The 15,264-nt window shown below is 40.4% G+C and overlaps 1 protein-coding gene across 3 annotated transcripts; it reads right to left on the reverse strand.

The window, feature by feature from the left end:
- Positions 1–28: 28 nt before the first annotated feature.
- LOC102206109 (amphoterin-induced protein 3) lies at positions 29–8,750 on the reverse strand. 3 transcript variants are annotated; one of them, XM_005740466.2, is made up of 3 exons: positions 8,336–8,750; positions 5,471–6,664; positions 29–4,055 (listed from the first exon to the last, which is right to left on the reverse strand). In XM_005740466.2, the coding sequence occupies exons 2-3, from the start codon at positions 6,620–6,622 to the stop codon at positions 3,930–3,932; spliced, it is 1,278 nt and encodes a 425-aa protein (XP_005740523.1). In that variant the 5' UTR covers positions 6,623–6,664; positions 8,336–8,750; the 3' UTR covers positions 29–3,929. The 3 variants fall into 3 exon arrangements, with proteins under 3 accessions (XP_005740523.1, XP_005740522.1, XP_005740521.1); XM_005740465.1 differs by lacking the exon at positions 29–4,055 and having other exon boundaries at positions 5,234–6,664; positions 8,585–8,750; XM_005740464.2 differs by lacking the exon at positions 29–4,055 and having other exon boundaries at positions 5,234–6,664.
- Between the last annotated feature and the right edge of the window lie 6,514 nt (positions 8,751–15,264).

The following is a 15,264-nucleotide window of genomic DNA, read 5'->3' on the forward strand; positions in this document are numbered from 1 at the left end:
TTTTTAATAGAAATAATAAAGCCAGATTTCATCAAAGTTTATTGTTGTCTTTTAGTGGACAAGTATGACACGTTATAACAAAAGAACCGGTACAGCATGATACAGGTACAATAAAGCCAGTGGGAAAAAAATACAACTGAATGCCAAGGAAGAATAAATAGACAAGACAGTGTTGTAAAAACGTAGTCATGGGCTGCGGTATAAAACTTGAAACACACTGGGTCATTTTGATTGTCAGATCCTATAATGTCCATCTAAATTCTACTTGGTGAGACACAGTGAGCCAGGAGACTGCTCCAAAATATGCTGCTTAAGAGCATATACTCATTTGTTTGCAATGAAATGTGACGGGCCTGTAGGTCTGATTAAGGAACTATTCATATGCTATGTACTCCACAGTGCTCTGATTGAGACCAGATCCCTGCTGGAAATCCCGCTGCTTTTCACTGCTTTGAAAACACAGAACGTGGCTTGCATTCGCATTCAGCTCAGAGGTATGATGAACAGCCTGTTGTCTGGTGTAGCAGTGTGCATTTATTTTAGGCTTTTTTTGGAAGCAACTGACCTACCTCCTAAAAAAAGATAATGTAGCGTAGTCAGTAGCTTTTCACAAGCGCATATTCCAAGTTAGGTGCCCAGTTAGAATAAAATAAGGATTGTAGGTGACACAGGGAGTGTGTGTTTGTGGGTGTCACAGCATTTGAAAAATGAGTATGTATCTAACACAGCTGGATGCCTCCACTCTTGCCTGATGACTGTTTTGACAGTTCAGTAATAGCCTGTGTTGACAGTCAAGGCTGCCTTCCACGAATGAAAGCAATTCAACCCGTGCTATTCAGACTAAAACTCCTCTTTCACAGTAATTAGATTCTTGACTAAGATGATTTCGAATCCCTGGGAGCCCAGTCGAACTTGGGAAAACAATTAATCTGGAAAGGGGAAGTACATGCTTTAATTTGGGCCTGATGGAGTGTTTCGCTTTGGAGAAGGACATCTTTTCGAGCATTAAGGAGTTGCTTCCTTTACATCTGGGTAATTTGTCAGAATGCCTCGGGATGATTTGCAGGGAGCAAAAAGACTGAGCTGTACAGAGTTGCATTTTTTTTGTATGCTGGAAATTAGCTATTTATTTTACAGTGTTATTATCAGGACTTTCCATCAGCGGTTAAATGTTAGTATAAACAAAACATGAAATGCTGGAAGGGTCCTGATTTCGGCAAACCAAATCTGCCTCTTGACTACCTCCTCATGTCTGAAATGAACTGGAAAAAGCACAATAATCATTCATTCCATTTTTGCAACGCAGTGTTGAGGCCTCCCATTATCAGTTAAGTACTTGTTGTCACAAGGTTAAAATAAAATGCTGGATTCCAAATAGCTTTAGGATACCAGCTTCGCTCATCCTGACTCTGACATCCTGCCTACACTGAGGTTTATTTCCTAAAGCTGGAGTGAGCTTGCATAACCAGGATCACCTGTGGACCCTCGGCGAAATGGAAAGCCCTCCATGAAAAGCTCACAACATGTCCTCTTTGTTTTAACCTGTTAATCTAATCTAATCATATGAGAAAAACAATAAATCCCAACCCAGCTGTGTTTGCTGCGTCAGAGAGCGGATTAGAAGGATTTAAAAACAGTGCAATTCACCAAGAACCTGGTTTTTTTATCCTTGTGGTAATCTCCTGAAATCTCACTCCAACTCATCGCACCATTTAATGTTTCTAGTGCACTGTGTCTGAAAAACAAGATACAAGACGTTACATCATACAGGCGCACAGCAACGTCTTATGTAATCTTTGTTGAGAAAGGATGCTTACCACACTGAAAACGTTTGATACTCGATCAGTGATGGTGTCATGAATAGAGTAGTGCATTATAGCACGGTGATCTATCACGGCTCATCGTTTCTGACTAAGGTCCACACAGCATCATCAATAAAGGACCCTTAAAATTCAAACTTCAGGAAACGCTACTGATTTTATTTTATAATTAGAAAAAAAACCCTATAATTTTATAAAGTTCAGGTGCTACTTTGAGAATAAAGTGGTAATGTCAAAAATAAAGTCAGCTCTCATAGATCTAGTAGTTATTACCACACTTTATGTGCTAAAAGTGAAATAATATCCCCATTACTAAGTCTAAAGTATGATTTATCTTAATATATGCAAGGCATTTGGCAGGGGCAATCATGACAAAGTTAGTGAGGCAAGGCTGAGATGGTTTGGACATGCACAGAGGAAAGTTCATGGATATTTTGGGCACAGGATGGTTATTATGGAGCTGCCAGGCAGGATGAAAAGTGAAAGACCACAGATGAGGTCCATGGATGCAGTGAAGAGGGGCATGCAGAGGGTTGGTTGCTAAGGATAAGGTGAATTGGGGGCAGATGATCCACCATTGTGACCCCTAAGAGGAGCAGCTGAAAGAAGAAGACTATTTTGTAGATGTTGCCAATTACTAGCAGGTGTAGTTTGAATCGAAACAACTTTTTTCTAACTTGTTATACTTTATTCTTGAAATGTTACAAAATTTTGACTTTATCCTTATAATAAAAAACCACAAGATAAAAAAGTCCTTTAAATTTAATACTTGTATTATTTTGGCCCTAATTCTCCTAATCCCTCCTAATCCTTTGTAGGTATCTGGGCAGGCAGAAACTTTACGATTACTCTTATTGTAACCTTTTACTGCTTTGTCCATGAACACCATATGCTCGTGTATTACTTTCTACCTCATCATCTGTCAGTTAAAAAAACCTTTCCCTAACTTTTCCCCGCTGTTGTGCATCCTTTTCAGTATTCTTCTCCCAGCACCCAGTCCTCTCCTTCCTGTTTACGCTGATACACACACGCCCATGTTGTGAATGCACGATATTATGTCCATTTACAGCCGTGTTAGTATATTCAGAGATTATTTTGTAAGCTGTTCTAAAACCAAAGTTGTTTTCATTGTTCTAAAACAAAACAAAAAAAGTGTTATTATGGATGCAGCCTTAGTCTCACGAATTTTTTTGGGTTAATCCCTGTGAGTTTAATACTGATGAAACTCATCGCTGTCAAAGAGCCAGTCTGTTCCACTTTCATGCACCGTTGGCCATTTGATATCAGATTTCCCACCTCCTTTTGAACTTGAATTTACATATAAGCTGCACAACAATATTAGTCGCCTCTATCTTAAAAGGAGTCATGTTTTAATTAAGGATTTCAAAATAATCAAAGGCCCTAACTCCAATGACAAGCTCTGCTTTGTAATACACGCAGTTACTGATGACTTGTCCCTGACATTATATGAAGGATTACATCTGATCCTTTTCAATCTTGATGCAATCCCTAGTCCCACCCAGTGTTTTTATTAAGATTAAGCTACAATCTTAAAACATTATGGATGCTTAGACTTGAAGAAAATTGATTTGTTTCTTTTGAGGCTGCTGTTTGTCTCGGCAGGGTTCCCTTCATCATCGACCAGCTATATGCTGTCTTAGCTCTTTTATGCAGTCAACCTCAGGGTTTTTTCTAGGCTCTGAAACGGCCTTTGTGGGGTGACTATACGCAGCAATAAAGCCTGATTGATCTACATACGGTAGAGGCCATAAGTCATAAGAAAAATGTGCATTTTCAGGCTTTTTTCCAACCATTTGATAAAATGCGGCCAATATGCTGATGCAGGGTTAAGTAAATGAAATCCAATGAACAAAACTGGTTTGAATGAGTTCTAAAAGATTGTAAAGCTGTGGACTAGAGGGGACCTGACCCCTGGAATTCAAAAGACACGTTGCTTGTTGAGTGGTTGTTTGATAAAGTGTTATTAAGCTCTTTTAGAGAGGATTTAAATTGCTACTTTTATTCTCAGTCCCTTAATCATTTGGTGCTGGTTGATTTTCCTTTGGGGGCTGGCTAAAAACCTCTGCGGGGGGTGTGCCAAAAATGTCTTTATGCAGGAAAAACCCTCTCACCCATGTACTTTGTTCCTTCAGTGCGGAGCATGAGAGTCTTTTCTTTAGCATCTTTCATCTCTGTTGTTGGAGTGTGTAATTCTGTCATTTGAAGCATGTTTTGCTGAATTTAAAAAAAGAACAAACAAACAATATTCAGTCACTTCAGTCGAAAAAAAAAAAAAAGCACGCACAAAAACACAAAACACCAAACAGTAAGAACAAAGCTATACAAAGTAATGCCACCTTCAGGGTTTGAGTCACAGCTGCTTGAAGAATTTGTCACTTCAGTCAAAATTTAGTGGTTGTGTTTATTCTGCAGTGTTCAAAGTGCTCTGCTGTGTTTGATCAAAAAAAGATGCTGTCTTTGAAGAGCAGGCCAGTTGCTGCTTTTTGTCTGGGTTCTTGACACTCCTGATTTCTACACTTTGCTCTTTGCCAGATAAGCAGCATGCAGATCTTTTTTTTCCCCTGCCAGATTAATGCAACAGGTTTATATGAAACATGTATATTTATGATGGCTCACTGCAGGATGCACCTCTGTTTTGAGCTAGATAAGATTTTTAAATGTTTGCTGTAAGCTATGGCTTCTGAAAAAATAAGATTACTAAAATAATACAAAATCAGACATAAGCAGTTTAGGAAAATGAGGATATGAAGTTTTCAGGAGCTGGTGCTACATGTTCAAGCTACACATTAGGGGATATAGGGTGTATATTGCATTTCATTTTTAAATTTATCTTTAGTTTATGCAGTGCTAGCACTTATCTGCTCTACACTATCTGTAAAACCTCAATCCAGGTAAGGTGTGCAAACTGATCTTAGTTCCAGCAGTCAGTACAGTCATTCACTTGCATTTTTTTTTTTTTTGGGAGTGGGGGGAACTAATCCATCTTCAAAACTTTGAAAGGGAAGCCATATTCATTCTCAGATCCCATGAGAAATATTCCCCCTAGTGCTGTAGCTGAGCACGGAGAAATTATTAGCTGATTTTAAGGACTGATAATGGCTCCGCTGTGATTTGGTGGTGCCAGTACGTTGCGGGTATAAAGCAAAGTTGAAACTTTCATTCCGACTACCTGGCCACATGGCAGAAAGAGGAGAATTGAAACAGGAGATATTGCTTTTTTTTCTCTTTCTTTTCTTTGTTCAGGATGCCTCTTAACTGCATCTGACAGTTGGAAAGGAGACGTGAAGTTCTTTTTTTCCCTTTATAGTATTATTACTTAAATAGCATGTCCTAGCTAGATACAGAGGAGTTATCAGTTAAGACTTTCAGTTTCCGCCTGGGGGGTGGGGGGGGTGGGGGGGGTGGTGGAAAAAAAACCTTCAGCTTTCCAGAGACCAATCTGTTCCTTCTTCATTCATCACCGGGTCAATGAAGGCTACGTGTTTATTAGTTTGGCTTTTGGTCTGGTCTCTTGTAGAGTGGAAGAGGGTAGAAGATAGACTGCTTGACTCATACTGCTTTGACCGTTTGCAGTAGATGCAACGACATGGAGTCAGATAAAGGTAGATGAGGATAATCGTTGTAGTCACCATACAGCCGAGCAGCGTTGTGTAGCCAGTGTTGAATAACTCTGCCGTGGGCAGCAGCACCGTCACGTTCACCTCCCGAGTTGCATTCAGTGCCTGTTTAATATCCACAGCTGTGCACACATACAGTCCCGAGTCATTGACCTTGGTTGCTCGGATCTCCAAAGTACCATTAGGAAGCAGCTTAATTAGATTATCATCTATGTTGGCCTTGGTGATGTGCCCCTTGCTTGGGGAGAGCCACGTAAAGGAGAGATCTGTGCTCGTCAGGGATGTTTGGCAGTCTAGACGCATCCTTTCTCCCTCTGAAACCAACACGTTGGAAAGGAGAACTGTTACGGGCTGCAAAACAGGTTTTTCCACAGTGCAGTTGAGGAAGAATCGGTTCTGTTGTAGAAATTGGATGGACGATCGTAGGTCTCCGTTAATGAAGCAGATATGCTCCTCCTTAAAGTCCCTCACTGAGTCATAGCCCCTCAGGTCCCAGTGCCAAAACACGCTGTACATGGAGCAGTCACAGATCAGAGAGTTGTTGTAGAGATACAGGCCCCGCTGCACCAACCTGGGTAAAGCTTTCACATCCTCCCATTGCAGATGGGTCAGTCGGTTGGATGAGAGATCTAACATGCTCAGGAATGGATGAGTGTGATCTTGGATTGAGAAGAAAGGGAAGTCTGTGATTTGGTTGAGGCTGAAATAGACCTTTTTTAAGCTGCTCAGGCCACTCAGTGTGCCGGCCTCTACCCGTGCAATCTTATTATTGAAGAGAAGGAGCTCCTCCAGCCTCCAAAGCCCCTGAAAGTAGTGCTGCTCTACCGCACGAAACTTATTGGAGGACAGGTCAAGGTGCCTGAGACCAGAGACGTTTTGAAAAGTTCCAGGATTCAGGGCTTTGAGTTGATTGTGCGCCATCAGCAGGTTTTCCAGCCTGGACATCCCGTTGAAGCAGCCTGGACTCAGCCAGGAGACATGGTTGTGGCTGAGGTCGAGACTTATTGAGAAAGAGGGCAGGGAGTGAGGTAGTTTGGTAAGTCCGCTGGAGCTACAGCTTACTGTATCGGATATACAGAGGCACACGGAGGGGCAGGTCTCCTCAGTGCTGTGGAGAAAACAGAGCAGCGCCAAGAGAAGGCTTGGATTTAGTCCGTAGGTCATGGTTTTTGAATCCTTCAAGGTTTCTAATCCCTCTGGTTCTCCCTGAAAAGATAAGAATCAAATGAGAAACAGGGTGATATATGAGAAGGGTATACTATTTTCAAGTGTTTCAGGCTTTGAGCTGTTCAGCCATACTGGAGCTCTCAGTATCTGTGGTACAGTAGAAGATGAAATGGTTCACTTTAGTGACCATGAATCCTTTTAACTCTATATAAAATATTTGGAATGCTTTGGAATAAGAAATCCTCATGCTGGGATATTTTCAAATGTTTCAACAGTCAGATTCATGCAGACTACTTATTCCTCTATTTAGTGATTATGCCTCTGTAGATCAGCAAAAGGCGATTTTAAATGACAAGAACTTCATCTTTAATTCAAAGGCTCTAGCAAAGATATTGCAAATATGAAATCTTTTCCATAGTCATTCTATTTGCACAGACCCCAAAGTCTTTGAATAATTAGACATTTTTAAATATAAAGACTGTTTTTGACTGCCTTAACCTGAAGACATCACCATGCATGTTTGTTCGGTCTTTATTTTGGACAGAAATCATGTTTAGGTGAGTTGAGATCAGGGCTTCTTTCTCAGTATATTTTATTTTTCAGTTGTGAAGTTCCATTCTGCAGCATTTCACTGATCTTACGCAAAAAGTCCAACCAAGGTCGTTTTAGAAGCAAGTCTCGCCAGCCGTTATCTTAAAACCCCTCTGGGTACCTATTTTGGAATATTTTTAAAATGTATTAAACTTTCAAAATAGAATCAGTCAGTCAGATCAGATAAAAAACATTTAAAATCAATGCTGAGTTTTACCTAAAAGTATATTTTCTTTAAAAAAATATTTTTTACTTGAACCACAGTTTGTATTACTACAGAAATCGACTATAGTTTTCAGCTATTTTATAAAGTCTCTGTTACACCTCTATACACTTACAGTTATAGACTCTTATTGTCTTGATAATTTGTTTTGTTTCTGTTTTTCGAGTCTAATGATGACCTCTTATTTTCTATGTTCACATCTTTTCAATAAACGGCTACACAATAAAAATACTTAGCCCAAACCAAACACTTAAAATCAGTTTCTTAATTTGTCATGAATAACGTGTAAACTGACCAACCATGAACTGCTCAGTTGGCTCGCTTAAACCTAATTCTTTGAAAAAGGAGGACTGTGTATAAAATTGGCTGTAATTTCTAAATGGTTAAGGCAATGTTTTTGCTTACACCCTTGAATTAAAGCTGAAAGTGCAGTGCAATCACATCTTGATTGCTTCATTTAAAATCCATTGAGTGTGCACAGTCTAAATTGTGAAAACTGTGTTCTTGTCCAGCTACACGCGGACCTGTATACACAGTAATCACTGTCTCTAAATGACAATTATTTTTATTGTTTCTTGGCACATCGATTGTTGTGTGTTATTAACTGAGCATTCAGCAGCTAACAAAGAGGCCAAAGCCAAAACTTTAAAAAAGGCAGATGTAAACTGAGATTATCCGCAATCACAGCAGAAAAGTGTCTTTCAGCCTGCGACATAAAGCTTTTTTCAGTTCAATACCTCTGAACTCTAACAACTCATCTATACCAAACTTACAGAAAATAAATGCCAACTAATTTCCCTTTAATCACCAAATTCATAAACTGACTAATCACCACAGCTCTATATAATTAAAAACTTTTCAGCACATTGTGAAAGCATAGTGTGGACATACTTTACCTTCAAAAATGTTTTTAAGTCTTTATGAAATTAAAAGCTCAAAAGGAGAAAAGTTCACACTACTCCCAGACAAGTGAGCAATTTTGTTCAGATAGTTAATCTCATTCTCCCTTCCAAAAAAATAAAATGAAGAAAGGAACACACGGCCAAACCACAAATCCAAAATAAACTGCTTAGCGACAATACGAGACTCCAACTTTCTTTCGTTTTCCCGCTTTCAGAGTTGTATCCCCATCAATGAATACCCACAACATAGCTGTCTAATCCTTATCTCCTTTCGGATCCTCCTCCCGAGGCGCTCGAGGAATAATTCAAGGCTCCCGCCGTTCTCCTCAGCTAACTTTAAGGTCCCCCTAGCAGGCTTTTTCTCCTCTTCCCAAATGAGAGTGCCGCTCGAGAAACATCCTGCGGTGCTTTGCAGTGTATAACAAACAGCATAGAGCTCAGTTAATCTCCCACAATCCCCCCTCCTTCTCCGTGTCATTTAGAGACCAGTCTTGTGTCTCCCTCTCTCATCATTAAGTAATCATGCTGGTGGCTGCCCTCCTCGTTCTCTCTGTCTCTCTTTCTCCATTTTTAACCAATATCAGTTTTCCCACACTGATCTGTTAGTGTGCTAGTAGATTTGTATGATTTTGCTTGCTAACATATTAGCAGAGCCCAGGAGCTTTACACATGAATATTGCATGTGTTATCCGGTAACCTTTCACCAGTAATCCCAGGGGCATGAAACTTGGCTGTGCTCGATGTGTTTTTGTTTTTCTTTGAGTATGTGTGACTGTGTCTTAGTGCTGGTTTTCTTAATGCTGTAAATACACCTGTTTTTTCTGTGAGCTTGGAAACCCTCTTCATCTTTTGGTGTATTTTGAAGGCTTTCAGGCTCTTAGGGTCTTTTCCTCACCTGTGTGCTCTGCGTCTATTTGAGTGGTTTTAAGTCGATCGACATTAGCTTCCTCCTGCCCCCGAATATGCACACATTCACTCTTCCTCTAAGTGCCTTATGCAGTACATCCTCTGCTTTCTTTCTGAACTCCAACATCGCTCCGTTCCCATCTCTTGGCTGTGGGTTTGACTGGATATATGCTGTCCATGGTGCTTGGTCATGGTGGTCCTGACAGCTCTGGTTTCTGTCACAGTGAATTAGCTTTGCCTCCCAGCAGCCACCTCCTCTCTGCTAGCCCCAACCCACCACCTCCCTCTGTGCAAGTGCTCGGGGCTTTGACTGACTCCCACTCACTCACTCACTCACTTTGCAGAGGCACATAACCTGATTCCCCACGGATTCAAACTCGCTGGATGGGCTTCACTTCTCAGACGTTGGGGTAATGGAGAAAGATGTCGGTGTCCACAGAAATGTGGATGAGAACGACTAAGGAGGAATGTTAACTTCAACAAGAGATCGATTTAAAAACCTGCTCCTTAGTTTGTTTGGGGGGTTTTTTTGTTTTTAAAAATGGGTTGAGCATGAAGAAAACACATTTGGCTGTGTTTGTGCTGAAATGAAAAAGCAATGACACAATCTTGTCCCAGGGCTAGTCATCAGCTTGGCTGCAACATGTAAGAAATACATACACCCACACGTGTACATTTGAGATATGTTAGGAATGGATTCTAAACAAGCCCTTCTTGTAGGTGTTATGTTTACGTGGGCTTGTAATGTGGCTCAAATGGCTCTCTTAGTAATTTGTCTATTTGCCTGCAAATTGAACCTTGTCCTACTATAAAGAAAGCCTTAATCTCGATAGCTTTTTAAATATTCACCTTTCATTGATTGTTTTAAGGTGTTATGTAACACTCCTAGCACCGTTTGCTGAATGGGCTGCTGAATGTATTGCTGTAGTGTTAGTCCCCAAGTCCCTGATTATAAGGGGATCACACATGACCTATAAACCAGAGTGTGCATAAGCTGATAATGATTCATGGTTTTGGCATATGAGGCTTTAAATTAGGTTCATGATTGTGCCAGTGTGATGTCACTGGCAGCATTTGGTTTTAGCTTCGGTGTAACTGTGTGGGGAACGTATTCTTTTGCTCAGGCAGGCCCTTGTTTTGCTGCTCTTGATGTGGTTGAACAATTGTGGTACTTTATTATTTTTGATTTTGACTCCCAAGATCAATTCAATCAAAGCACGAGGAGGTAAACAAAAGAAAAAGAGTTGAGCGTCTATGCAGCTTATTCTCCTAAATTGCAAAACAATTATTTTTGCCCTTTTCTGCTGATTGTCTCTCATCATACAGTAATAGTCTGTGTACTTTTAACAGAATGAGGTCCCCTGGAATGTCACTTTTAGCACCTTCTTCATCTCTTCCACCTTTTTTCCACTTGAGATTGCCTGCAGATCTTTTTGGGAGTCTCTATTTGTCTCTGCATGTTCCGGTGTGCGTCTGTTGTCAGGCTGGTGTCTGTTGCTTCAGCCCGCTGTTCTGTAAAATCCCTAATCTAATCAGTATCTTTGTATCCAGCTGCTTCGCAAATCCTGCCTCCCTCCTTCTCATATATGTGATTGGACTCAGCCAATGCAAAATACGCTTGTCAAGTCAGCCAGGTTCAGAGTGGACCTCAAAGCTTAAACCCTGACCCTGATGCATCCTGCCCCCAGCAGAAAGTGATTTTTTCTCTTTACCATCTGCTGCAGGGAAGGGGGAAAGGGGGAAAAAAAGAAACGCAGTGGTGCACAGCGAAACGTCTGCTCTTATCTTGCCCTTGAGAAACTGCAAAGCTCGCTAAGAGTCGATAATATAAAGCTTTAAATTCTCAGATGTAAGAAGAATATTTTTGTTGAACATTAAAGACATGCGGGGATGTAGAAAAGACTATTTCAGACTTCTTTTGTTATTATACTTCCTCTTGTTTAAAAATAATACCTTGGTTCAGAAAAACCTCGCTGAGATTAAACATCTCTTTCAAGAAAAACCTGACAAAGATAGGCAAAAAGAAAGATGAACACAGGTAAACAACATTACACAAACAACACAAAAATAAAACATCTCTCCGAAGGATATGTCACACTGCAGAGCGAAAAACACTCCAGCGTGAGTCCTAAATGAAAAATATGTTAATATCACAAAACATTTGGTGATGTGATTTGAAAAACAAGCTAAAGTGAAGGAAACTCAGGTGAAACAAGTCATGTCAAACTGAGAGTCAATCACTGAATAAATGACGGACATTGTGACATGTTAGGTTGAGACACAAAAGCAGGTTTGACTCTCACATTATTGCGCAGGAAAGTCCGACATGACCTCCCAAGTCCCGCAGATGAAGTGTTTCCACTACCTCTGTGTGCCAGTTGTGAACCTTTGAACCTGAATAGGTGCACCCTTGTTCAGTGTCTTTCAACAGCTTTTTGTTAGCATGGCTGGCAGCCAGGTTCTCAAATATAAATGAGTCAGTGCCTGGGTAAAGATTTGGAGCGTTGCATTTTATTTCTTTTCTTTCCCCGGGCGAATTTGCAGTCTGGATGAGTTCTTTGCTGAAAAGGAGTTGCAGGCAGTATGAGACTGTTTGCTTGTCACGAGGAGCTGCTCAGATGCTCCATATGTTCTGTGTTCACTGTGATTGCAGTGCATTATTCAAGAATATCTTACTCAAAGCTCCCACAACCTGGTGAGGTTTTTTTTGTTTCACGTTGCATAATCTGAATCACAAACAGCATACTTAGGCACAACATGACTATCTCCACTTTGAAATGTTCTTCATTCATCCAGTCTCTTGCATAAAGTGACTGTAACTGTGAAGAGACAAGCACCCCATCTAGTGGTTTAAGACTTTAACATTCCAGTTACAGTATTTTTGTTATCTTTTCTTATTAGAATTAACACTTCTACAAATTAAATAACATTGATTGAAAGCATTAATCTGTAGCATTTACATGATAACACTGAATAAAACTTGCTAGAAGACACACAGTACTTTAATAATGATGCAGTCAAAGCAGCCTTTATGTATTGGTTCAGTTCTGGATAGTGACTGTCTTGTGTATATTTCGTGCATGTTGCCTGAATCAGCAACAGTTAGCTCAGTTTAATGGTGAAAAATTACTAGCCTTGCCTTGTGGAAACTCACTCATTTAATTCATTTAGCATATTGTTTACTTCATATCCAAGCTGCACATATTAAACGCATGATGGATAACTTGATAAAACAAGGTGGTAATCTAGCCTTGCTGGCTCCCAGTGCTTCCAGCGCTTTTTTTATGCTAAGCTAAATTACTGTGTGCCTGCTTTGGCTCCGTATTTAACAGACAGTTATGAAATTAATATTGATCTTGTTTTAATAGTGCAATTTTGTTGATTGCATTAAAAAAAACACACTGACAGTTCTGGACATCGTTCGATTTTTAAACCCGCTTGAATCTTGCAGAGCGTGAGGCGGGCGGAAAAGAGAACAAACTTAAATTTGAAAAATTATCCCTCACTGAGGTGAAATCTCACCTCACTGCTTTCATGCTCAGATGTTTGGTGTTTACACGACCGTCGAGTACAAGCGTAACTATCGATTATCATAATAACACGTCTTGATGCGTATCAGTATATGAAGAGCAGACAGAGGGCTCGGGGTGTGAACTGCCCATGTCTCCTCAGCCTCTATTATCTCTGTTGATTGTTAACGGATTTCAATTAGGATTCGCAGGAGTTAATATGATTGCTTGCTGTTTACCCTTTCTTGCTTCCTTCCATGAAAGCCAATTATGCATGAGTAGCAGCGGATGACTACTGGACACTGCTAATAGCTCTGCTTCTCCCTTTGTGTTCACATTACTGAAGGATATGGGTTGTGAAATGAGATCGCTACTGACTACTGTGCTATCAATGATTGTGCTATAAAACATTATGGGCCAGAACATAGTAAATTGTGTGACGTGACTGTGGGGTGGCTGGCTCTCTGCTCATCCTCTGCTCTTTTATCTGTTATCCTCTCATCCCCTTCTTTTTTCCTGTTTCTGTCATCTCTTGTTTCTCTCCTCAGTTTCCATATCTCCGCTTGCCCCCCCTCCTCCCCGCTCTCCTGGCAAACCTTCCTTCTGTTCCATTCCTTCACTTCTTGCCTCATCCCCTCTCATCGTTTATTTCTCGCCTTTCGTTTATCCTCTCAACTTTTATCTCCATACATCAGTTCTTTACACCTTTCCTCTCCGCCTTTCATCTCCAGCCCCTTGGTTATCAATCCAGACAGACAGGACATGAGTCAGGCCTCTAGCCTTTTACCCTTCAATATCACTTATGAGAGATTGACATATCTTAGAAAATCCATTATACCCAAATCAATGAGGATTAACCTACATAATATAGACCTCTCATATAAATCACAGCCATAGAATTAATCATTATCTCATTACTGAGGGAATCCGCTGCCCACTTATCTAAAATGTCTGATTGCATGTATGCGTGTGTTGTCATGCATGACCACTTCTGTTCTGTAATGAATGAGTGAAGTTGAGAAACGCCGGGGCTTCATCAGACCGCAGCTTGTGTTCGCTTATTAAGAAAAGAGATGGCAAGTGGAGAAGTAGAATGTTGCTTCACGTCAGTGAAAGATGGAAACAGCAATGTTTATTTGGAGCAGATTTATCTGACTGCACTCCACAGTTGAGCTAGTGTGATGGATCCTGCGGCCAGCTGTCCGTGCCACCTGAGCCACGCTGCTGATGTCGCCATGTCGCTGCTCTCTGCTCAGACAGACACTGGAGGACATGAAGGGTGATGAGCAGTTAGCAGTTCCATCAAGGCTCTCCGGGGCCATCCGTGGAAAATGAAACCATCTCCGAACAGGTAACTCAATTTAACTCGTGGCCGCCTTCTCTGGAGCTACAAGCACAAATACTTTCCCAGCTGATGAGATGAGGTAACAGAGCATGGCCAGAGTCACTGAGTGCAACAGGAGAGGCCCTCTCCGACCAAATTGCCTGGACATGGTCAAGGTTTTCCACCACTTTTACAGATGGAGAAGTGGAGACTGAAATGTTGAAAGGTTCTGGGGTTTTTTTCTCCTTCCACTTCAATCGATAAAATGGACTGGCTTTAATCACAGAGCTATTGAGTGCTGAAGCTAGCAGAATAGATAGTTGGTCTTCTGCAACCATTTCCAACTTTGCCCTGGTTCAGAAGTATTTCCGTGCACAGGAGGGAAAATACTGAATTTGGACTTAATTTGTAGCAAAGCAGATGAGGTGTCAAAACTTTAGAAAGGTTATTTTATTCAGAGTTACTTTGTGCATTTTGCATGGAAATCAATTACTTAAAAAAAAAAAAAAACAAGACGCGAAAAGACAATGAATATGTTATGTGAGTCTGTCTTGTTTTAGGGGTTTGTTTTCAAAAAATACTCACAGAAGGTGAAGTAAAAGCACTTATCATGCAGAAAATGGCTCTTAAAACCCACATAATATATGCATGTTAGATGATTATTAGACTGTTTATACAGGGTTTCAGGCTTCTGTAAAGAAATCTACACACCAGTGACAAAAGCACCTGACGGCACTTATTTCTACGGTTTTACAAGCCAAATAGTTTTTTGAACCCACTGGTTAATTTCTAGAAGCATAAACAAGAATTTTTTAAGCACTCACATATTTTAAAATCCAAGGTGTTAATCTGTAAAGAAATAAGCAATATAAAATGGCATTCAATGGAATTAAAAATTCTCTATTTTGGCTTAGTATAAAGAAACAAAACTATAATTGAGTTGCTTTAGCAGTCTCAGTGTAGGTACCACAAACAGCTAAAGGGAGAGTAATCCTGAAATGGATGTTCACATTTTGACAATGAGATAGATTAGCTGCACCGACGAAGGGGTGTCACTCTCACATTGCTCACATCGCTCATTAGAAATCACTCTTATTAGACCATTTCATAATTGTTCTCCAGCTAAATTATATAACGATCACATTGACCTTTCCACAGTCCTGCTTAGTAGTCTGAGTTGGTAC

The sequence above is a fragment of the Pundamilia nyererei genome, unplaced genomic scaffold, assembly GCF_000239375.1.
Source record: "Pundamilia nyererei isolate P.nyererei 1_Seehausen unplaced genomic scaffold, PunNye1.0 scaffold00100, whole genome shotgun sequence".
Taxonomy (NCBI): domain Eukaryota; kingdom Metazoa; phylum Chordata; class Actinopteri; order Cichliformes; family Cichlidae; genus Pundamilia; species Pundamilia nyererei.